Raw genomic sequence first — 22182 nt, 5'->3', positions numbered from 1 at the left:
AGGGCTGGCCATGCTGGGCTTGCGGTCAGCACTCTCACTCCCTGCTCAATGCGCAGGCCGCCGCGCAGTCTCGGGCCTTTGCACTGGCGGCCGCCCCGGGCCGGCCCTTCGACTGGCGCTGGCTTGCGCTCAGCACGGCGACGATGATGGCGGGGTCGGCCGTGTGCCGCCTCCTGTGCAGCACCATCGAGGAGAAGGGGCTGGGCGACGGGCTGGGCGTATTCATCGCCACGGGCACTGCCTTGGGTGGGCGGGGCGTCAGGGAGTATCCGTTTGGTGGGGGAAGGGGTTTCTGTAGAGACCTGCACGAAGGGGCTTGGCATCACTGGACGCGGAAGCGGTGTGCTCTGCCAGCACATGCTGCATGAGGGACATGCTTGGTGACAACCCATTCTGGACCCCAAGTCCGGCCAGCGGTGCACCTGCCTCGGCACGCAGCGCACACCCCGGCTCCAGCGCCCACCCTTTGCCCGCCCTCCTGTGGCCCAGCACGAGCTGCGCCTTCCGGGCCGGAAGCCACACGCCTCCGCATCCCGTCTTGCACGTCGCAGGCTATTCCAGGTTCCTGTGGGACGTGGCTGGGCAGCTCCGGGCCTCCCCGCCGCCGCCCCTGCGCCTGCTGGCAGCCCTGGGCCTGTGCTTTGCCACCGTGGCGGGCGTGGTGTACGTCCAGGGGCTCGAGCTCCGGCTGCCGCTGGCCTACCACCGCGCGCGGGGCGGCAGTGCCCTGGTGAGGGGCCTGGGGTGGTCATGCCGATTTGCGTCGTAGGGCCTTGAGATACAAAACAGGATGCTTCGAAGATCCAGCACTGCTGTCGAGTCCAGCTGCTGCATCTGCTGTGCACCTGGGCAAACGCAGTGGTGTTCTGGGCCGGGCTGGCCCCAGACCACCCGATTCACCCAGCCGGGCCTGTGATCAGCAAGGCCCATCACCATCGCTGACGTCCCCTACCCTGCATCCACAGGGGGGCTTTGCTGCGCGGCTGGCTTCCATGCCCATTGTTCAGGCCTTGGGCAGGGCGCGGGGCGGCGCCGGGGACGAAGCGGGGGGCGTGGCGGTGGCGGCGGCGGAACGCCACGCTTTCTTCCCATCGCGCTGTGCCCGCAGGGCACCCGCACGCTCCTCTTTGTCAACTTCTGGGTGTCCATGTTCCAGGTGCCCCTCAAGTAAGTGGCCCAGGGTGGGGGTGGCAAAGGTGGCGCGTGCCGAGGGTGATGAGGCAGCTGGAGGTCATGGGCTGGGCCCAACAGCCTGGCGAGAGACGAAGGGTCTAGCTCTGGCTTTGGGCGAGGGACATATGAGGATCCCAACCCCCTCTACATTGCCCCTGCCCATCCTCCAGCCTTGATTACCCTTTCCTCACAGCCTCCTGGGCCTGAGCACCCTGTTCAACTCCCCCTGGGCCTATGCCGCATTGATCTTCCTGGTGGAGGCGCCCAATATCGGCGACACCTCCCCGCAGCTGGCGTCCTACTTGGCTATGGTGAGAAGGGTGGTTGGCGCCACCCCCTCTCCACCTCCAGCGCTGCCCGTGCATCTCCCCAGGTCAACCTTGTCAGTGGAACGCTGTCTCCGCACCCTACCCATGCCCTCATCCCCAGCCCCAACATTCCACCGCAACCTGAATCCACAGGGCGAAGCCGGCGTGACGGGGATCAGCCCAGGGACCGCGACTGCGGCGGTGCTGTCTCGCACCCGCCAGCAGCTACGCCTGCTCAACGCCGGTTTCCTTGCCGCGGCCTGGCTGTCTACCGCCTGGGTGGACGCCGCGGTGGCGGCCCTGGTCGGCGCGCCTGCTGGCTGCCTCCAGTTACTGCTCCTGGTCAGCATCTTCACCGGGGGCACGCGCCAGCTGGCGGCGCTGGCCACCCCGGTCCGGCTGGAGGCGGAGCTGGCGCGGGAGAGGGCGCTGATGGGCCGGGCGTGAGGAGGGGCTGGTGCGCAGTCGGGCTGGGGGCGCTGGGCGCCGCTGGGGTCGGAGGGGTGTTGCACTTTCTAGCCGAGGCTGTATGCGCCCGGCATGCCTGGTCACGCGAGCTCGGGTCTTGCTCGGAGGTTGTTGATGCCAGCCACTCCTTCAGCGGCATGGCACAACCGGCAAGGCTATGTTCTGTAATGCCCCCAGATAGTCAGCCGTCATTCTTGAATTCAGAAAGAAAGTGGCAGCCAAGCATCTAGGTCTCAGAAGCGGACCACCCTGCTCCCTTTCTTCTTCTGCTTCTTGCCGGTCGAGGTCGGGGCGGGTGCAGCGGCCTCGCCGCCGGGCCCCGCCTCCCCGTCTGCCACCCAGTCGTCATCCAGCTGGTCGCCGCTGGCATGCACAGGTGCTGCGGCAGCCGGTGGTGCTGCTTTCTTTCCTGTGCCCGAGGCTGCGGCCGCGGCAGGCTTTACCGCCGCCCCTGAGGAGGGCTGTGCCTTGCCGGAGGCCCCTGCCTCGACGGGGGCGGCAGCAAGATGGGCGGGCCCAGACACGTTGGGGCCCGTCACCGGGCACGCTTCCACCTCCTGGCCCAGCGCCTTCAGCTTCTCCACCACGGCCGCCACCAGCTTCGGGCCGGCCGCCAGTGTGGTGCGCTGTGCCACTTCGCCCGGCGCTGATGTCAGCGCCAGCACCGCGTTTTTTGCTGTCGCCTCCCTAGGACCAATCTCCAGTCGCACCCTCACCCCTTTCTCCTCCCTGGACCGCACGGGGTGCAAGAAGGGCTCAGGCTCGCGGGACATGGCAGGCCGCGGAGCGAGTGCAATTATGCAGACAAGGCACGCCACTGGGATTCAAAGTGCTGACCACCGAGCTGCAGGCCTGAGCCTGGCTGGGTGTTGATGTCGAGGACTTGAGCCGCAGCCCACCCGCCTCGCTCCACCCTCAGCAGCACCAGCCGTAATGCGATGCTGCAGGATGCTATTCCCGCAGGGGCACTGCACTCTCTAACAATCTTCAGCAACCACTCAACCCCCATAGACTCACCAGTTGCGGTACTTCTGGCCTGGCGTCAGCTCGTTGGTGGTGTCACAGTCGCAGCGGATGCCCGCGGCCCTGAGATCCGCCTGTATCCTGTCAGCCAACTGGAAGATGGAGTCCTGCTCCGCATGCTTTTGCTTCCAAAACACGGGGATGATGATGACCTGCATGGGAGAGGGAACAAGAACGTGGGAGGTAGATGAGTGGGTTGCTTCTTAAGACTGTCAGCGGACTCTTTCCATGCTGGTAAAGGCGACAGCCACATTGGCGCCACAGTCTCTGTGGGAGAATGCCAAGCCCAGGATCCTGCTTGGGCCTATGTTGTGCCACTCACAAAGTGCGCAGGCCCCTTCACTCCCCATTACCCCACACTCTCTCCCAACATACAAAATCACCTGCACAGCCCGGCGCGGCTTGTGCGATTTTTTGAGCTTGGCGCGCTGTGGGTTGTACACCTTGCCCTCAGACTGGAGCTTGAGGGCCATCAGCCGCAGCTCCCGTTGGCGCGCTCGCCGGGCAATCTCCTCGGGGGGCAGGGTCGAAAGGTCCACATTGGGTGCACCCCGCCGCCTGCATTGGGTGTCAGGTCCAACAATGAGCAAGGCGCTCACCTCCAGGCGGGCTCAGGGGTGTGCGAGCGGCTGAAGGCTGGAAATGTCATGGAGAAGACACATTTGGCTTGCTCTGCATGCGACGCGATGCAAGCTTCCCTCAAGGGTCGCTCACCTCTTCTTGCCGGTGGAAGAGGGGACCACCCGAGGCTGAGCATCTGCATGGTGCAATGAAGGGCCCATCATCAGGTCTATACCTCTGCATGCATGCTCAACCTCCGAAGACCATTATTAAGCAGTGAATTATGTATCCCTTTGGTGCGCCCTTGCCTGCCATGGGAGTACTCGTCTACGTCGAGCGCAGAGTGGCCGTCACCAGAGTGTCTAACCCAATTTCTTCACCGCGGATCCCTACTTCCTCTTTTGCCCAACAGGACGAAGTTTAACGAGAAACTGTAGCTAGCAGGGTTAAAATGCACGCTCATAGAGAGCAAAGAGCAGTAAAGAGACACCAAGGGTGCGGATTCTCGGGGCAGTCGTGTGCTGCGACCCTGCTGTGTTACGAAGTGCTAGATGCCGGGACCGAGTGCATATGGACTGGCAAGAACATGATTCAAGCTCATCGGTTTTGAACATGCTTATCAAGCCACCATGCCACAAATAAGGTGAATGTCGCGCAAATCCCAGAGCAAGAGTCTGCTGGGCGGCAAGAGCATAGTCCACCGGGACGAGTCGGTGGCAGGGCCAGAGCACGACTACTTGGCCTTCTATGAGGGTACGCACCCAGGGCTTAGTTGTGCTTGAACAACTTGATTCCAATGCACGTCAGTCAAACCCACTCCATGCTATCCCTGCAGTGCCAAACTTTGATGGCCTGCGGTGGGGTTCCGTGTCCCGCACCCTCAAGGGGGATGCGGCCACATGGCACTACTACACAGGTGAGTGGGGAGAAGCCCTCGCCATGCCTCTACGCCTAATGGCTGCAGGAGCAGGCATCCTCCAGAACGAGTCAGACAAACCCCTTTCTCCCTCTGCAGACGAGCACGCACCATTGGGCGGGAACGAGGGGACCCCCTACGTCGCTCGAACCTTCCTCTCGCTAATCACATGCTCCTCTTACCTACCGCCCTTCTCAAAGGGCAGGCAGTCGACCGGCACCCCTGCTCGGTGCGGGTCTGCTTCTTGTTCCGCAGACTGTGTGGGTCCTTGGCGTTGGGTGGCTGTGCAGAGCAATGCAGCAACCTGCAAAGAGGCCGACACAGCCAGCGGTGGTGCTGTGCCAGCTGCGCCTGCCGCTGCACCCAAACCCACCCCAGGCTCCCTTCCCCCTCCTCCCCTGTAGGTTCAAGGGTCGGTCCATATTCGGACTGCCCCTGATTGACCCCGACGATGCTTTCTTTCGTGGCTGGGAGCTCTTCATGACGCTGATCGACCTCACCTACACCGCCTTCCTGGTTCCCGTATCTGTGGCTTTTGACAAGGTGGAGGGCTCTGGCTCATTCACCTGGATCACCTACATGGATATGGTCGGCTGTGAGTGGGACAAAGGGATGGGTGGGAGGGGGAAAGGGGGGGCGGGGGCGCGGTGGACCTTACATTAGCGGCTCCTGTCTCTTTCTACTGTTCCTGGGTCTGCCGGGGCTCGAGCTGTCAGGCCGGCTTGCATAGTGATGGCGCCGGTTATCTTTACACCATCGTCATGTTGGCTGGGTTTTTGAACGGCACCCACACCCCCACACCCTGCAGCCGCCATCTACGTGGCGGACATGCTGCTGAATTTCAGTTCGGCATTTGTGGTGCAGTGGGACCTGAAGCACATGCTGATTATGGATGGGAGGCACGTCGCCTCCTACTATGTCCTACATGGCGGTTTCCTGGTGGATCTGGTCGCAAGTGAGTCGCGAATGGAGGGACCTGCGTGCTTGATGGTATCTTTGACCAACTGCGTTGATGATGGCTTGCCCGGGACTCTCCGAACTGCACTGAGAGTCTCTGCTGAGAGCTCAGATCCTCCATTCTGTGGTGCGCTGGAGTTCCTGTCGATCTTAGAGGTTTCCTCCACGCCACCTGCCTGCCAGCCCGGACAATCCCCCCAACCACCCTTCGCAGCCCTGCCAATCATCCCAGAGGTGATCATCGCCGCCTCGCCCTCCGCCAACGCCCCAGGGCTGAAGGCCATCTACGCGCTGCGCCTGCTGCGCCTCGTGCGTGTGGTGCGCCTGCTCAAGGTGCGGCCGGTTCAGGGAGGAAAGCACGAATTGCATAACATGAGATGGCATGCATGCTGAGCTCATCTTCGCTCAACCCCATCCCTGCACAGGTAGTGTTTGGTGCAGACCTGTACAAGAACCCCTTCTCCCGGCTCCTGATGAAGTACATTTCAGCGCCCGCGCTGTACCTGACATACTTGCTCATGGCTGTCTTCATCATCGTCAACCTGCTAGGCTGGTGAGGCGATGGGTTGCTTAAGAATCTTAAGGAGGGTCGGGTAGTAGGGGGCCCAGGCATCAGTGGAACACTCTGCTCCTTGGCAGGGGCCTGGCAGGCAGGTGTTCTGCACGCCGCGCGCACAGGGCCTGCAGACAAACACTTCCTCGATATGATGCTGAATCACAGCCTGTCCCCATCTCAGTATCCTGCTCTTTGTCGCGGAGATAGAGGGCGAGCAAAACTCCTGGATGGCCTACGCCTGTGAGCCAGTGTACTGAGCTGGGTGGAGGGTGGTCCGTCTGCTTTGGTCCCCTGATTGCTCGCGTGTCGCCCTGCGCTGGGCTGTATGAACGTGCATGCCCTGGGTCTTTGGCTACGGTGTGCGGCTCCCTTCACCACATGTTCACATCATGGAATTGCAACTGCACACGACTACCCTTTCCCGCTGGGAATGCAGCCTTCACTTTCAACGTCGTGGACGCCAACGGCTGGGCGCAGTGGGTGGTGGCCATCTACTGGGCCTCCCAGACACTGACCACTGTCGGGTGAGGGCGGGCTGCGGTGGATCGAGGGAGCAAGGGAAGGTGCTTGAAGGAGCACGTGGCGATGATCGGCCTTCCTCATGGCACCGGGCTCGCCTCCCCGCACGCATGGCTGGGTTCATTGAGAATACCTCGGGTCGTCCAGTGAATTCCGACATGTGGCAGCAGTGTCACAGGAGGTCGCTGACCGGCCTGCCAGCCCAGCACGTCCACCTGTTCCCCTCCCAGCTACGGGGACGTGGTGGCTGTGACGGTGGCGGAGGCCCTGATCAGCTCTGTCGCCATGCTCCTCGCCATCCTCGTATTTGGGTGAGCGGGCCTGCATTGCATGGTGTGCGGGGTCCCTCCCACCGACTGGGGAATTGCCTGCCAGGGCTGGCTTGGCATGCCTGATGGTTGACTGATGAAACATGCACCGCCTGCCCAGCGCCTGATCCTCCAACCCCCGGAATGCGCAGCTTCATCGTGAGCGTCATTGGCGACCTGCTCACCGTGTCCTCCCTGTCGGCCTGGCGGGGCCAGCAGATACGACAGCAGCTGCAGGGAGTGGAAGCGTGGGGCAAGGTGGGCGGGGAGGGGGCCACATTGGACCTTCTGCCTAGGTACTGGCAGCTGGGCAGATGAAGGGACCAAAAGCTGGCATGCAGGCCAGATGCCGGCCCCATGTCCTGCCTGCACTCCCTGCTGCGATCCCCCATCGGAGCCACACGTTGGCTAGCTCTTCATGTGGATCCCTTGCCACCCACCCGATCAGGAGCGGCATCTGGGTCCAGACGTGATGAACAAGATCCGGCGCTACTTCATCGACATCTGGGCACCGCACGCAGGTGGGGGGCAATGCAGGCGTTGGATCTGCCCTGCGTGCCACCCGCCTCAGCCCCCACAAGCGTTATTGTAGCTCACTCCACATGCCCACCACTCCCATCCTTGCACTCCCATCCCCAGCACACCCCGCCCTCCCCTTTGCCAGGGTTTGACGACGCCGCCTACTTCTACTCCCTCCCTGTCCTGCTGCGCGGGGAGATCGTGAGCAAGATGTCGGGCCACACTCTGCAGTCCAGCCACCTCTTCAGTGGGCTGAGCTCAGAGGTGGGTCCATGGGTGTCGACTGGAGTGTGCGGTGCAAATCGATTGAGAAGGACCGGGCATGGCCGCGATACCTTGCGCAGTGCCTTGACGCATGCAGCATGTCTCACAGAAGGCTGTGGAATGGCTGGGGCTGGGCCTATGTCATATCTGGTCCATGAGCAGGGTCCAATGTCCTGCAAGGGTGATTGCATGTCACCATCACCACCCTCCGTGGCACCATCTGGGTGAACCTCAACCCCCAGTTCCACCTCCAGCCCTGACCTCGTCCGCTGCAGGTGCTGGGGGGGCTGCTCTGTTCTGCAGTGCCCCGGCGACTCGTGGCCGGCCATGACCTGTATGCGGAGATGTCAGAGGGGGAATCCTTCTTCATCCTGCAAGAAGGTGGGGGTTTGCAAGGGATCAGGCGCCGGGGGTCGAATCCAGCCTGCACTGAACACTTTGAATAAGGAGTTCACCGAGCTCAGAAGTGAGAGCCTGCAGCATGCCGCCCAGTGTGCAGTTCTGACCGCATCTTGAAGCATGCTGTGTTCCATGCAGGGGGACGAGGCGTTGGCTGTGCTGCTACAAACCCCTGGTAAACCACTCGTCACCCCCTTGCAACAAAGCGCAGGCCAGGCAGACGCATACCGAGGGAAGAAGTTCTCGCGCAGCTTTGTCGGCCCAGCCATATTGGGGCAGGGCGCCATATTCTCGCCTTACATCAAGCTTTGTAGGGAACGACAGCAAACCAGTGAGTCTGCAAGCAGGGAGAGTAGGGGGGGGGGGGGGCGGCAAATGTGATTGTGTGTATGAGGCTTGGGACCAGCCTGCAGCCTTCTGCATGAGTATGAGTCACATGAGGAAATAAGCCTCCCCTGTGAGCAGGCCACAGATGTATGTCGTTGGTGATTCAAGCGTATTTGCCTTCTGCGCACTTGAGGTCCGGCAAGGCGATCGGCACCCTCGCCCCACCCCCCTCCCGCAGTTCGGGCATGCTCAAACTGCATCCTCTGGGAGTTCAAGTCCCTGGACCTCCAGGACATCATACGCAGCGATCCCAGGGTTCTCGTGCATCTCTGCAAAGCCTACATCCAGGTAGGCTGCATGGGATGGTACGGGTGGGTGGCGCTCGTGGTGTGCGCCCGCCCCCAGGGTTTGGCTGTTGGGATGCACGCCTGCCCTGCATTCCCACACAGCATTGATTAAGTCAGGTTTGGTCACACAAGGAGTGCACTCGTGGAGTCGAAATTTGATCACTGTATTAGATGGAGGTCTTTACCTTACACCCTACAGAGAGCCCATCGCCTCGCCTCGACACACTTGCCACCCTCGCACTATGCCCTTGCAGTACCAGGACATGCTGGCAAGCCGATTACAGGGTAGGCACGCCGCCTCGAGCCTGGGGCGGCTGTACAAGATCCGGGCGGAGCTCTGCAGGCTGCTCGCCAAGGTGAGTGGGCGTGCTGAACGATGTCCCTGCCGTCCACCCTGCCTGGCCCTCACAGGCGCATTGGTCTCCGGCTGCCACCCCCTGGCCCCACTCCCCATCGCAGGCGGAGCGTGATGCAGCTGCCTGGGAGGAGGAGGATGTGCAGAAGGACCCTGATGAGCCTGGGGTGCCGTCGGATGGAGAGGAGCAGATCCAGGACACCGACCAGCAGCTTCAGAAGGCTGAGGACGAGGAGGCGCCGGATGCTCCGCCACATGGGGACGCGGGCGGTGCACTGCCTGCCCCCGGCTCCACGGAGGCTGCTCCCCCCTTGCCGCCCGCCGCACAGCTCATCATGCAGGGCGAGCCACACCTGGCGCGGCTGAGCTTTGCACACCCAGGCTACACCGAGGACAAGGCCGCCCAGCTGCGGAGGTCTGGCTTCGGCAACATGCCCGGCGGGAGCGGGAGGTACGCCGTGTGAGCGCCCCAGACAAACTCCTGCGGACCGAGCCTGGCTGCTTGCCCACGCACATGATGTTGTGGCGGCTCCAGTGCGCACTGGCCTGGGAGCCCATGTGACACGGGATTCTGGAAGCTTGAGGAGGTGTCGCTGAGGAAGAGGCACAAGTGGAGAGGGGTGTGTGTGTGTGGTGCATGGGCTCCGCGTATTTGCGTCGGCTGTTGTTTCGACCCAGGAACCTGCCAAAGGTGTCGATGTGGTTTCAATGGAGGGAGTGCAGGACAGACACCAGTGGTGCGATGCAGCCTCACAAGCGGTTCAGTCGTCCCGGTGGAGGGCCGCCTCCTGGAGCAGGGCACGCCGGGTTGCCCCCGTCCTCGCCGCCGCCTGGGCGCGGCAGCTGCCAGGGCGCGGGTGGGGGCCGCAGGGCGGAGCCAGCCTGAAGGCGTGGGGCCGCCGAACGCCGCCCGCCTCCTCCCCGCCCGCCTCCTCCCCGCCCGCCTCGCCTCCTGTGCCATCTGTGCAGGGAAGGGGTCGTGCTTGCGCCACCCCTTGTACTCCTTCGGACGTCGGCGAGCTGGGCATCGCCTCGGCGCTGGCACAGACACAGGGAACGGCCTGTTCTGCAGCCGCTCCCATTCCCCGCTCGTCGGCACATGGAGGCCCCGACGCACCCTCCGCCGCCGCCCTGCGCGCAGCGGCCAGGCGCTCGCCTCTCGCCCCCGCCGCCCGCTCGCGCCTCGCGTCGCGCAAGCTGCGTTTCAGCGCCCTCGATCGCGAGCGCGCGGCGGCCGCCGCGGCCGCGGTCGCGTGGTCCCACACTGCACCACGCGCGCCGTCGGCGGCCACCACCCAGGCCCCGCCGAGCGCCGCGCAGCGGCAGGGCTGGGAGGTCAGCGTGCGGACAGAGGCGGCGGTGGGCGGGGTGGGGGCATGAGGGCTGCGTTCCCCGGCGCCCAGGGCCTCGCAGGTCTCCAGCAGGAAAGCACCGCAGCGGGAGGTGGCCAGCAGCCAGGGGAACTGCCAGGACAGGGAGGTGATGGGCGCGTCGCGCGCCGCGCCCGGCAGCGCCTGGACCAGGACCCGTGGGTTGCTGCCGGCGGCCGGGGGAGCTGCCACGTTCAGAGCCAGTAGCCTGCCAGACTCTGTGATGTTATACTTGAGGGGGGAAGAGCGTGATGCCAGGGTTGCATGAGGCACATGGGGATTTGGTGGGGGCTTGGCACTCACACACACCGTGACCTGCTCACTCAGGGGGCACCGTGTGCATTCCTGCAAAGCCAGTCAACACTGGATGCCATGTACTCATTCACACACGCCCTGGCTCCCTTCCAGAATTCTCCTCCTTTGCAACACCCAGCCCAGACCCACCGTCGCCAATGATGGCCCACGACCCTGTGCTCGGGCTGCAGCCAAGGATGGCGGTGACGGTGCTGGTCATGGCATACTCCTCCTCCTCCCGCTCACTTGCCTCCTCTGACTCACGGGCAGGCCCCCCATGCAGCACAGGCTCGGCATGGAGGCGGGCGGAGACGACACGGTTTCCCGCGGCCACCAGCAGGCGCCCGGACATGAGCGCGATCCCCACGATCCAGTCGCCGAGGTAGAAGGAGCGGCACACCGTCTGCGACGTCCGGTTGACCTCCAGCACCGAGCCATCCCAGGAACCACTGCGATTATTGTGACATGGGGTGAAGAGTGGCCACTCGGTGGCAAGTTTCTGGGGTGATCGGACAGCGATTCTGCCCTACCCTCTGCCCAACTGGACCACCGACCTGTAGACAAAGTCCAGCGAAAGCTGCAGACTAGACACGGGTCCGCCGTGCCTCGCCAGGGCCAGAGGAGGCTGCTCCAAATTGTAGTGGGTGGCGCACCCCGCACCGGCCTGCGTCCAGGCGCTGACGCACCCGTCGCTGCAGCCGCTCACCAGCCAGCCCTCGTCCAGGCTCACGGCACGGACGGTGCCGCCATGACGCAGCGGCGGCCCCACCCTCGTGCCCGTCACCAGGTCCCAGCAGATGAGCGTCCCATCGTAAGAGCCTGGCGCAATTGGTGCACAGAAGTTGGGGGGGGGGAGAGGGGTGTGACATTGTACGAGGCAAAAAACGGGAGCAGGTTGGGCGTGCCACCCAGAACCGCCACCCAGACCTGCCACCCAGACCCGCCACCCAAACCTGGCCCCACCCCGCAAACACAAACCCACCCACCCACGCACCCGTGTACACCAGCTGGCTGGAGGCCAACACTGCGACGCACTTGATGTCCTTGGAGTGACCATGCATGCTGGTCCGGGTGCAGCGCAGGTCTAGGGACCGGGCCTGGGCCATGCGGGCTGAGAATGCCAGCTGCCAGGTGGGAGACACCCGGGGGTCCTGGGTGTGCCACAGCTCGGCATAGCGGGAGGCCCAGGAGAGGGAAGAGACCACCCTGTGCCATCGTCTACAGACCAGGGCGGCCGTGCACGCCTCCCTGGAGCTGAGCAGCTCCAGGATATGGAGCAGGGTGTCGGAGGGGATGTGCCGGACAGCACATGCTCCCTCCACGAGCACCATAGCCCCTGCTGGACGATCAGGTGGGCCGCATGATGTTATGAAAACTGCAATTGTTCTTCCTGTGGCTCAAAGGAGTCCCACGGTGACGAGCCTCTTGCCTGTACAAGGACTCTCGACTGATCAGATGGAGAGGGTGATACTGCAAGGTACCGTCATTTAACACTCGCCGCCCGATAGGTACGCTGGAGGGTCCATGACCCGGTCCTGGCGCCAGGGCGCAACCTTTCACAATCATCCCACTTGGGAAGCAGGACAGGAGAAGAAAGGCCACCATGGTGCGGTCGCTTGAAGGGCTTGGTGGTGGGGATCAGGGCGACGGCACCGGTCTCCCATCCTCAGTGGCTGTGCCCTCGCATGTCTCCTCGCAGGCGTCCAAGTTCTGGGGCAAAGGCTCTGACAGCGAGGAGGAATCGAGTGAGGAGGAGGAGACCACTAGCAGCGAGGAGGAGAGCTCGTCGGAGGGAGAGTCCAGCGACTCCTCCTCCTCCTCCGGATCCTCCGATGACTCCAGCAAGCCCAAGAAGGGCGGCGCCAGCCGGTGCGGGGTTTGGTGGGTCAATTTGCAATTTCAAGGATTGCCGGAGGACCGAGGGCGCGGGCATGGGCAGGGGATGGGGTGTGCACTTCTGAGTGTGACCCAGGTCGTGATTGCATGTATATGGGATGCCCTTTGTGCGCAGCGCGTCCCTGGCCTCTGGAAGTCGTTCAGTGTCCAGATGAATGCGAGGAGTCCGCATGCTGCGGGCGGAGCTCGACTGAGTTCATGCCTGCCCCATACTACGGGACCCCTAAGCCCATTTCCCCTCCCGATGCCCAGCCCCCATCTCACACACACACACACAGCTTCCTCATGGGCTCGTCAGACTCGGAGTCGGAGGACGAGCGGCGCGTGGTGAAGAGCGCCAAGACCAAGGCGGTGGAGGAGCTGCAGAACACGTGCAACGACATCCGCAACAAGATGAACATCAACGACTGGTCGGTGATCCAGACGTTGTTCGACAAGCTGAACAAGCAGCTGGAGAAGACGATGAAGGCCACGGGCGCGCTGGGCGTGCCCCGCGTCTACATCCGCCTGCTGGTGGAGCTGGAGGACTTCCTGGCCAAGACGCTGGCGGAGAAGCCCAAGCTGTCGCCCACCAACACCCGCGCGCTGAGCCGGATGAAGCAGCAGCTGCGGCGCCACAACGCGGGGTACGCGGAACAGATCGCGGCCTTCCGCGAGAACCCCGTCTCTGACAGCGAGCCGGAGAGCGAGGCTCCGCCGAGTGAGCCAGACTGTGAGTTTGGAGTCCTTTTATTCTGCCCTTCTTTGTTTGGGGCGTGGGGTGGTTATGATTCCATGGGGGTGTAGCACACGCGGTCATATCACCGTGAGCGGCTCGTGGTAGGCCCTGCCCGGCCCCATTCTTTACCCCCTTCCATGCCCCCCCCCCCTCCCTTAACCCCCTCCAACCCAAATACAGCCGACTCAGATGACGACGGCGCGGCGGCGCGCGGCGCCGAGTCAGACGACGACGGAAAGTTCCGGCTGGCGCGCACTGGCGTGGTGGCGCGGCCCAAGGACCGCGTGCTGACCATGGACCCCAAGGAGATCACGTACGAGGTGGTGTCCAAGAAGCTGCGCGAGATCGCGCTAGCGCGGGGCAAGTCCACGCGCCTGGACCGCCAGGAGCAGGTGGAGATGCTGGCGCACCTGGCGGGGCTGGCGCGCGGCCCGGCCCAGCGCCTGCAGGTGCTGGTGGCCAGCCTGACGGTGGTATTCGACATGAATCGCCCCACCCAGGCGGCCATGACGCCCGGGAACTGGGCGCGCTGCGCGGCCACGCTCTTTGACATCCTGGCCCTGCTGGAGGCGCACCCCGAGCTGGAGCTGGTGGACTCGCCGCCCGAGGACGACGAGGCTGGGGGGTTTGAAGGCGGGGCTGCAGCGGGCGCGGCGGGCGCGGCGGCGGCAGGCGAGCCCGCCCCCGGCACCCCCGCCCGTGTCTGGGGCAACCTGGCGGCCTTCCTGGAGCGCCTGGACGACGAGTGGAACGGGAGCCTGAAGGGGCTGGACCCCCACGCGCACGAGTACATGGACAGGCTGCGCGACGAGACGGTGCTCCTGGCCCTGGCGGCGGCCGTGGCGCAGCGCTGCGAGGCAACGGGGGCTTTTGGCGCCCTGGCCACCGTGTCCTTGCGCCGCATCGACCACCTGTACCACAAGACGGCGCCGGTGTACGCGGCCATGCGCAAGCTGGCAGAGCTGCAGGCCGCGGCGGCCGCCGCGGCGGGCGGCGATGTGGCCGCGCCCGGGCCCGCCGTCGAGGAGGAGGAGGGCGGGGCGGCGGAGGGGTTCGAGCCCCGCGACGGGTCCGCCGCCGGCCCTCCGCCGCCGGTGGTGCGCCTGCCCCCGGGCTTCGCGCTGCCCGCCGACGCGGCCGCGTCGCTGGAGGCCCTGGTGCGCACCGTCTACGCGCATGGCACCGACAACCAGAAGGGCCAGGCGCTGCTGGCCTCGGTGTACTGGCGCGCCGTGCACGACGACTACCACGGCGCGCGCGACCTGCTGCTCAGCTCCCGCATCCAGGACCAGACGGGCGCTCTGGAGAACCGGCTGCAGGTGCTGCACAACCGCGCGATCGCGCAGCTGGGCCTGGCCGCCTTCCGCGCGGGCCTGGTGCCGGACGCCCACGCCTGCCTGGCTGACCTGTACGGCACCGGGCGGGTGAAGGAGCTGCTGGCCCAGGGCATCCAGGCGCACCGCTACGCGGAGCGCAGCCCCGAGCAGGAGGCCATCGAGCGCCGGCGCCAGGTGCCCTTCCACCTCCACATCAACCTGGAGCTGCTGGAGAGCGTGTACCTGACTTCGGCCCTGCTGCTGGAGGTGCCCCACGCGGCCGCGAGCGGCAACGCCACGCTGGCCGGCGGCGAGCGGCGCCGCCCGCTGTCCAAGCCCCTGCGCCGCCTGCTGGACAACTACGAGCGCCAGACCTTTGTGGGGCCGCCGGAGAACGTGCGCGACCACATCATCGCCGCCGTGCGCGCCCTCAGCACAGGTACGAGGTTTTGGTGGTCCTGTGTCTGGTTGGTGGGTGGAGGTGTGGGAGGGGGGGGTTGTGGGAGGAGGGGGTGCATTCCGGATGAGGAGGTGCGTCGGGGAGGGTAGTGCACACCAAACCCCTACACGCAACACGATGCCCCCTCAGGCGACTGGCGCAAGGCATACGGCTACGTGTCCTCGCTGGCATGCTGGGCGCTGATGCCGCAGCGCGAGGCGGTGCTGGACGCCCTGCGCGACCGATTCAAGGTGGAGGGCCTGCGCACCTACCTGCTCACCTACGCGCGCTACTACTCCTCCCTCTCTGTCGCCGCGCTGTGCGAGATGTTCGACCTGCCGGAGCGGCGCGTGCACGCCGTGGTCTCCCGCCTGCTGGCCGACGAGGCGCTGGCCGGCGCGCACGACCAGCCCACCGGCACGGTGGTGGTCCGCGCCGCGGAGCCCAGCCGCCTGGCCGCGCTGGCCGCGGGCTTCGCGGACCGTGCCGCGCTGCTGGTGGACCTGAATGAGCGCGCGCTGGCGCTTCGCACCGGGGTGCTCCATGCCGATGAGGAGGACGGCGAGGGCGGCGGCCGCGGCCGCGGCGGCGCCGGCGACGGCCGGGGGGTACAACCGGCGCGGGCGCGGCGGGCGCCACGGCGGCCTGGGAGGCGACGGCGGGCGGGGCGGCCGCGGCGGGCGCGGCGGCCGCGGCCGAGGCGCGGGCGGCAGCTACCGCGCCAACTTCCTGGCCGAGCCCGGGTTCGGCGGCGGCGTGTACGGCCGGGGGCGGCCCGCGCGGCCCCAGCAGCGCGACGACTCCAACTTCAAGCAGCTGGGCAACTGGTACGGCGGGCGGGGCGGCGGCGGCCTGCGCAACTAGGGCAGCCCCGGTTTGTGTCTGCGCGAGCGTGCCCCGCGGCACGCGGTGCGCGGCCGACGCTCAGCCCCTCCCTCCCCCCTCTCCCCCTGCTCTATACCCCTGTCCTGCTGCGACACTGCCCCCTGAAACCGGAACGGCGATGCTGGAGGTTGAAGCGTGGGACAGGAAGTTGTGGTTTTTCAGCTTGGCGCCGATACGTCAGGGGAGGAACAGAAGGAGAATGGTGTACTTATACAAAGGGGGGGGGGGCTGCCACAAGGACAGTGTCGAGTCGTGCAGGCGCACCAGCGCACACACACATGCAGGGTTCATGTACGTCCACGGCCGACAATCCCCTCAGGGCTCCAGGGCGGGTGAGCCGGGGTCCGACCAGGCCACGCCCAGCAGGTCGAACACGCTGCGCCAGGTGGCGGCCAGCTGGCCGCTGAGGGGCCGCACGCCGTCGCCCCAGGCCACCGACACCCGCCCCGCCCGCGCCAGGCTGCCGTCCTGCAGCAGCTGCGCCAGCAGCTCCAGCTCCGCGCCCGCCACGTCCAGGCGCAGCCAGAGGCGGTCGCCGGGGCGCAGCGTGCGCAGCAGCCAGGCGCCAAAATCGAGGGCCGGCACGGACTCGCGCGGCGCGCCGGGCGCCTCGCGCCCGAACAGCGAGGCGGGGTGGGGCGGCGCACCCCAGGCGGCGAGCCACGCGCCCGCCAGCCAGCCGGGTGACGGCCCCTGCGCGGCGGGCAGTGGGTTCAGCGCAACCTCGCCGTCCCGCACCCAGGCCGCCGCACCATGGGTCTGCACGCCCAGCGGCAGGCCGTCGCGCAGCACGCGCAGCGCGGCGGGTGCCGCCTCCCAGGCGTGCACCTGCCAGCCCTCGGCGCCACGCGCGGCGCGGAAGGCGCGCACGCCAGCCCCGGCCCCGGCCCCCACCTCCACGAACACCGAGCGCGGGGGCAGGGGGGTGGGATGCGAGGTCACGCCCGCCACGGTGCCGGCGGCGTCGCCGTCGCCGGGATCGTCGCCCCGCCCGACCCCCGAGGCGACGTACACCTGCCAGCCCCCGCCCGAGTGCGGCGAAGCGAAGGCGGCGCTGCGCCCGTCGGGGCTCCAGAAGGCGGCGGGGGCAGGGGGCTGCGTGGTCGAAGGGGCTGGGCTGCCCTCCCTGTCCAGGGGTCCCCCGCTGAGGCCCACGCCGGCCGAGTACTCGCCGACGAGGCGCAGGCGGCCTGTGCCCAGGTCCAGCGTCGCGTAGCGTCGCCGCTCCTGTGCCACATCCCTGGTCTCAGCGTCGGTGCTGGCCAGGAGGAGCCGGTCTGTGGTCGGGTCTGGGGACATGGCACAGGAGGCCGGGCTCGCGCCAGCCGCTGCGGCCTCTGACCCCGCCAGCCTACGGGTCGGGGGCAGGCCGTCGGCGAAGTTGGCCGGCAGCCTCACCTGCCAGGCGCCTGTTGCTGTCCACACGATCAGCAGATTCCTGGGGCGGGGATTTTTGGTTGAGGGAGGCCTGCTCAGTCACATGCACGCCAGGCATAGGTGTTGAGCTGGAGCATACATGGTGGGCATTGCTGCCATGCTCTCACTAGAATCGGTGGTCTTGCAGCTGGACCCAACTGTGCCGTGCCAGCACAAAGTGCATCCTGGGATGGTAAGTAGATCAAAGGCAGCCCATCCCCACAGGCTGACACTCAACCTTTCTCAGATAGACCCTTGCCCCACCGCCGCCCTGATAAGCACCCCGCTCACTCTGCACGGTAGGCCAGGGCCAGGGGAGGCTCGGGCAAGCGCAGAGCTACCAGCTGGCGGGTCGGCGGCGAGCCCCACACCGCCCCTGCCCCAGCGTCCCGCCACGCCCGGGGCACCCGCGCAACAAAGGCCGTGGCGGCCTCGGGGCCGCTGTCGCAGCCGCCGGCGTCCGCCAGGAACGCCAGCGACGCCGCGCCCGGCGCAAACCGCACCTCTCGCGGCCTCATCGGCCCTGCGCAGGCGCGGTCGGCGCCGTCCAAGCCCATCGCTGCTCCCGCGGCGGCGGCCAGGGACGCAGGGCTGGCGAACTGCACGCTGCGGCGCCCGGCAGCGCGCGCCAGCCACAGGCCACCTTCGAGGGGGTGCGGGGCGGCGAGCGCGAGCAGCGTGCCGCAGGCCGACAGCGCCAGCGGCAAGCCCGGCAGGCTGTGGCTGCGCGCCAGCTGGCGCCGGTCGTACAGTATCGCGCACATGGCCAGCAGCGGCGCGGCACCGCCGGCGGCATCGTCGTCCGCGCCCGCCGCGCCATCCGTCGTCGCGTGCCCGCTGCGCTCCCCTCCGGCCCCACCCCTGGCCGTTCCAGCGCAGGCATCGGCGAAGACGAGCAGCCGCGCCGAGCCCCCGACCCAGCCCAGCAGCACGCTGGCCGCCGGCACCCCGCGGTGCAGGGTGTCCAGATGCTGCCACGCCCAGCCGGCGTCGGGCGCCGCGCCGCCGGCGCCGTCCCGCGCCGTCCCAGCGGGCCGCTGCAGGACGCCCACCGCCGGGGCGCCGTCACCTCGCGGCCCGGCTCGCAGCGCCAGCAGGCAGGAGCCGTCGGGGCACCAGGGCCGCGACCCCGGCGCACCCAGCACTGTCGGGCCCGCGGCGTCGACCCCGCCGCCGGAGACGCGCGCGACGCCGGGGTGGGCGGCGGGCGCCGCCTCGTGCGCCGCGCGCGCCCGCGCCACCGACCCCGCCAGCAGCGCCGCGCGGCGCAGGAGCGCGGCCTCCATGCGGCAGCGCCTGGTCGCCGCGGAGAGCGCGGCCATGCCGCGCGGCGCCAGCACCGGGTGCGCCGCCAGCGGCCTAACCGCGCACACGTCCACCGTGGGGCTGGGCAGGGGCCCGTCCCAGGGCCAGGGCTCCGCGCCCAACGGCAGGGCGGCGCCCGGCGCCGGGGAGGTCGTCGCATGCGCTGCAGCATCTACTCCAGAGGCCTGGCCGCCTTCCTCGACGAATTCTTCAGGGGCCTCCGCCGCCGCATTGCCGCTCGCAAAGCAGCAATCGACGTCGGGGCCCGCCGACTCCAGCATGCGGGGCTGGTCGACGCGGCGCAGGTCCACGCTCATCAGCCACACGCCGATGGAAACGTCCTCGCTGGGCAGGAGCTTGAGGAACCTGATGGGGAGGAGAGCGCAAGGCATCGGTCATGTGTGACCTGGCAGGCGGCGCGCGGTGTGAGACGGCGCGCGACAGTGATCGAGCAGGCAGAGGGCCAGAGGGAGTCCCCTCCCGCAGTCTCGTCCGTGGAGCACCGCTGTGGCGCCATCATGCAGGGGACTGCCCCTCCGAGCCCCATCTCGCAGCGGGCACCGCGGGAGGGCTCAGGTTCTGACCCCATAGCCATGTGCCACCACCATTGCACACCCGTTCAAACAACAGCTCACCCAGGAGCAGCGCTGGCATGGGTGTTGACCTCCAGGACCAGCTGCGCCAGGTCGCGGGACAGGACGTAGCCCCCGCCCAGCATGTAGGGCATGTAGGAAGAAAGGGAGGTGTGGGCGGCGTAGACGGCGTCCACCCTGCCCCGTCGCCGCGGTGGCTGCCCCGTCACATCAACCCTCTCCTGCAGGGAGGCGGTGGGACGCTGCTCCCGCCCCAGGTACAGCCGCTCATGCTCGCAGCCAGGCGACCTGTGCGGAGGTGGGACTGGGGTCAAACAGCGCATTGCTGGGCATGCGTGCAGGTGTGGGGGCCACGGTGGGGCAGGGGTTGGTCACGGGGTAGCAGAGGGCAGGCAGAGCCAGGGACGAGGGTGGTCACCCCCAGCCAGCTGCCCAACGTCTGGCCGGTGTTCCTTCTGTAGTGCACGCAAATTCAACCAAGCGCAGTTTCCTCCTGGAACCCTTCCATGTCCGGCCCCCTCACATGCAGAGGGAGAGCAGTTCCTGCATGATCCCAACAGGGTCGACCCAGGTCGAGTCCTCCGCCTTCATGACAAATGTGGCGCGATGTGCCGTGGTGGCCTCGGCCAGCAGTGCGTGTGTCCTGAATGGGGGTGTTCTGCAGGCAGAGGAGGCCGGAGCAGGTGAGTGTGCGGGACCATGCCGTGCATGCGTGGCTGTGCGTGAGATGCCCTGGGTGGGCCCTGATGCTGCGGGGACTGTACATGATCAGGCCAGAGCTACAGATGCTTGCAGTTGGTGGGCATGGCATGCCGGCATCCACCCCCCTTGGAATTTGCCAGGTCCAGGCAGTATCAGAGGAGCCCGTGTCTGCGCTGGGATGGAGCCCGGGAACAATGCACGTGGCGTGGGAGTCCCACCAATCCATCCATGGCATCCCCAGACAGCCCCAGCCAACCCCATGCACTCACCCGTCTGAGGCTGGTGGGACTATCACCACGTCGCCGTGGGTGTCAGCCTCCTGTGCCAAGGTTGCATCTGGGCCGGGGCCGGGGATTAAAAATCGGACCATCAGCCCGGGGACATGCGCCGATGCCGAGATCCATGACCGTCGCTGTGCAGTGCGGCGGTGCCTCGCCTCAGGGTTGGAGAAGATGCCTGCGGGTTTGTGATGGGATCGGAGTGCGGACGGGCGCGATCGATACCATGTTTGGGTTTCCCCACCGCATGCGTGATCTTTGATGGGGATCTTCGTGCGGTGACTGGGAGTGCGACAGGAGTCAATGCAACGAGATCAACCCCTGGCCCGGAGCAGCCAACCAGCATCGCAGACGCCTGTAGCTCCAGCCAGCCAGGACCTTTCCCTAGACAGGGGTTTGAGACACGAGGACAAGAATATCAATCCAACGCCGGTGCCCACCTATGTAGAGAAATGTTGATGAATTGCAACCAGCGCCTGCAGCAATTTCTGGTGAAGAGAGGAGATCGACTCGCCGCTCGTGCAAGGCTGTCAAGTCATACTTGAGCTCTGCCAAGGTGTCGAGTGTGGCCTGTGCGGTGAGGAGTCTGTTCTGGGGGGTAGGGCAGTGGCCCTGGCTGGACGTCGGGGCCCAGCCCCCCAGCCCAATCCACCAGAGACTGCTCGCAGCCAGTAGCAAGGAGCATGCCATTAGGATGGCACATGTGTACCGCTCTTCCGCCCTCCAACGACCGAAGCGGCGGCCGAGGTAGGGGAGATCACTTCGGGTCCTTGACCGTCGCAGTGGGTACGTCATGCCGCTCACTGTATTCGTGACAACATCTAGTTATAGTTTGTATAAGGAGTGGGAAAGGAGTGGACTATCCGTTGGCGTCCATGGGGCAGCTCCACTCGCCTGCTGGTTCGGACACAACGCCGACCCAGAAGGGGAGCGCTTGAATGGCACGAGGGAATCCTTCCCAGCAGGTGGGCCCTCGCCGTCAACGCAGTCGAGGTTCTCAGTTGGGTAGTGGAAGCCGGCGGTGCATTGCGGGAGGGTGACATTGCAGCCCCTGCCGATCAGCAGCGCGTGAAGAACCCCGGGGACGGTCTCCTCGCGCGCGGACAGCACATACTGTCGACAGTGAGCAGAGGCCTGTCGCTCCATCGTGCTGTTTCTGCGCAATCAGAACCAGCTTATTCGACTCCCCACAAAATGTGGCATTTCCTTTGAAGGCCTCGCCGCCTCCACCTGCATGGCGGAGTCCCTGGCCAGCGGGTTGCGGGGCCTGTCCGTGACCCAGGACCGGTCCCGCACCCCCTCCCAGGCCTCCTCGAGCCCCCGATGCCAGGCCGTGGAGCTGGCCGGCATCGATGACGTGCTAGATGCCCTGCGTGAGGTGACTCGAGGTTGCCTGACTTGCAGGGTTGCCTGCTACATGGGCACGAAAAATGAGGCCGCCTGCCTGACTGTGTGCTAGTTCTGCCCAAGGCAACCCTGGTCTCACCTCCCAATATATACACAAAACCACACACGCGCACACATCCCCCCTCCTGACAGGTGGTGGACTGGCCCATCCGGTACCGGGCAGAGGCCGCTCACCTTGGCGTGACCTTCCCCACGGGTGTTCTGCTCCATGGCCCGCCCGGCGTGGGCAAGACGGCCGCAGTGGCCCAGGTCGCGCGCGAGACGGGGGCCGCCGTGCACCGCGTCGACCCCGGCGACGTCATCGGCTCTTTCCTGGGCGAGTCCGAGCGCCGGCTGCGCGACATCTTCGCTGCCGCGCGGGCCGCCGCGGCCGCCGACCCCTCTCGCCCCGTCATCGTGCTGCTGGACGAGGCAGACGCGCTGTGCGGGCGGCGCTCGCCGCAGCGGCCCCATGAGGCGCGGGTGGTGGGCCAGCTGCTCACCCTTATGGACGGCGCCGAGCGGCACGACCTGGGTTTGTTTGGGGAGTGGGGGGGGGAAGGGGGGGGGGGGGGTGAGGAGGG

The 22182-nt window shown here is 66.5% G+C and overlaps 7 protein-coding genes across 7 annotated transcripts; 3 read left to right on the top strand and 4 right to left on the bottom strand.

Annotated features, from left to right (window-relative positions):
• Positions 1-143: 143 nt before the first annotated feature.
• F751_1678 (hypothetical protein) lies at positions 144-1928 on the top strand (the record flags this gene model as incomplete). Its single annotated transcript, XM_011399385.1, has 5 exons — positions 144-276; positions 552-730; positions 1109-1167; positions 1367-1484; positions 1635-1928. 5 exons carry the CDS (start codon positions 144-146, stop codon positions 1926-1928), a joined length of 783 nt encoding a protein of 260 aa, XP_011397687.1.
• On the bottom strand, positions 949-1149 carry F751_1679 (hypothetical protein; the record flags this gene model as incomplete). The annotated part of the gene is made up of 1 exon (XM_011399386.1): positions 949-1149. The coding sequence occupies one exon, from the start codon at positions 1147-1149 to the stop codon at positions 949-951; it is 201 nt and encodes a 66-aa protein (XP_011397688.1).
• Positions 1929-2182: 254 nt separating the features above from the next.
• F751_1677 (Proline-tRNA ligase) lies at positions 2183-3445 on the bottom strand (the record flags this gene model as incomplete). The annotated part of the gene is made up of 3 exons (XM_011399384.1): positions 2183-2678; positions 2967-3124; positions 3356-3445. The coding sequence occupies 3 exons, from the start codon at positions 3443-3445 to the stop codon at positions 2183-2185; spliced, it is 744 nt and encodes a 247-aa protein (XP_011397686.1).
• A 735-nt stretch (positions 3446-4180) lies between these two features.
• On the top strand, positions 4181-9464 carry F751_1676 (Potassium channel AKT1; the record flags this gene model as incomplete). The annotated part of the gene is made up of 17 exons (XM_011399383.1): positions 4181-4286; positions 4369-4449; positions 4549-4678; positions 4854-5044; positions 5258-5404; positions 5639-5739; positions 5832-5959; positions 6144-6202; positions 6399-6486; positions 6712-6792; positions 6942-7047; positions 7238-7310; positions 7454-7572; positions 7848-7953; positions 8537-8646; positions 8900-9001; positions 9105-9464. 17 exons carry the CDS (start codon positions 4181-4183, stop codon positions 9462-9464), a joined length of 2088 nt encoding a protein of 695 aa, XP_011397685.1.
• Positions 9465-9761: 297 nt separating this feature from the next.
• F751_1675 (F-box/WD-40 repeat-containing protein) lies at positions 9762-11995 on the bottom strand (the record flags this gene model as incomplete). Its single annotated transcript, XM_011399382.1, has 4 exons — positions 9762-10588; positions 10815-11113; positions 11219-11483; positions 11659-11995. The coding sequence occupies 4 exons, from the start codon at positions 11993-11995 to the stop codon at positions 9762-9764; spliced, it is 1728 nt and encodes a 575-aa protein (XP_011397684.1).
• Positions 11996-12267: 272 nt separating this feature from the next.
• Positions 12268-16023, top strand: F751_1674 (Eukaryotic translation initiation factor 3 subunit C; the record flags this gene model as incomplete). Its single annotated transcript, XM_011399381.1, has 8 exons — positions 12268-12270; positions 12364-12533; positions 12839-13260; positions 13504-13868; positions 14010-14210; positions 14304-15033; positions 15184-15569; positions 15898-16023. The coding sequence occupies 8 exons, from the start codon at positions 12268-12270 to the stop codon at positions 16021-16023; spliced, it is 2403 nt and encodes an 800-aa protein (XP_011397683.1).
• A 210-nt stretch (positions 16024-16233) lies between these two features.
• F751_1673 (Beta-1,3-galactosyltransferase 6) lies at positions 16234-20304 on the bottom strand (the record flags this gene model as incomplete). The annotated part of the gene is made up of 6 exons (XM_011399380.1): positions 16234-17356; positions 17626-18305; positions 18897-19005; positions 19275-19520; positions 19756-19875; positions 20204-20304. 6 exons carry the CDS (start codon positions 20302-20304, stop codon positions 16234-16236), a joined length of 2379 nt encoding a protein of 792 aa, XP_011397682.1.
• Positions 20305-22182: the final 1878 nt, after the last annotated feature.

The sequence above is a fragment of the Auxenochlorella protothecoides genome, assembly GCF_000733215.1.
Source record: "Auxenochlorella protothecoides strain 0710 unplaced genomic scaffold scaffold18, whole genome shotgun sequence".
Classification (NCBI taxonomy): Eukaryota; Viridiplantae; Chlorophyta; class Trebouxiophyceae; order Chlorellales; family Chlorellaceae; genus Auxenochlorella; species Auxenochlorella protothecoides.
Note: the sequence above shows the minus strand (reverse complement) of the source record. Positions and strands in the feature narration are given on the sequence as shown.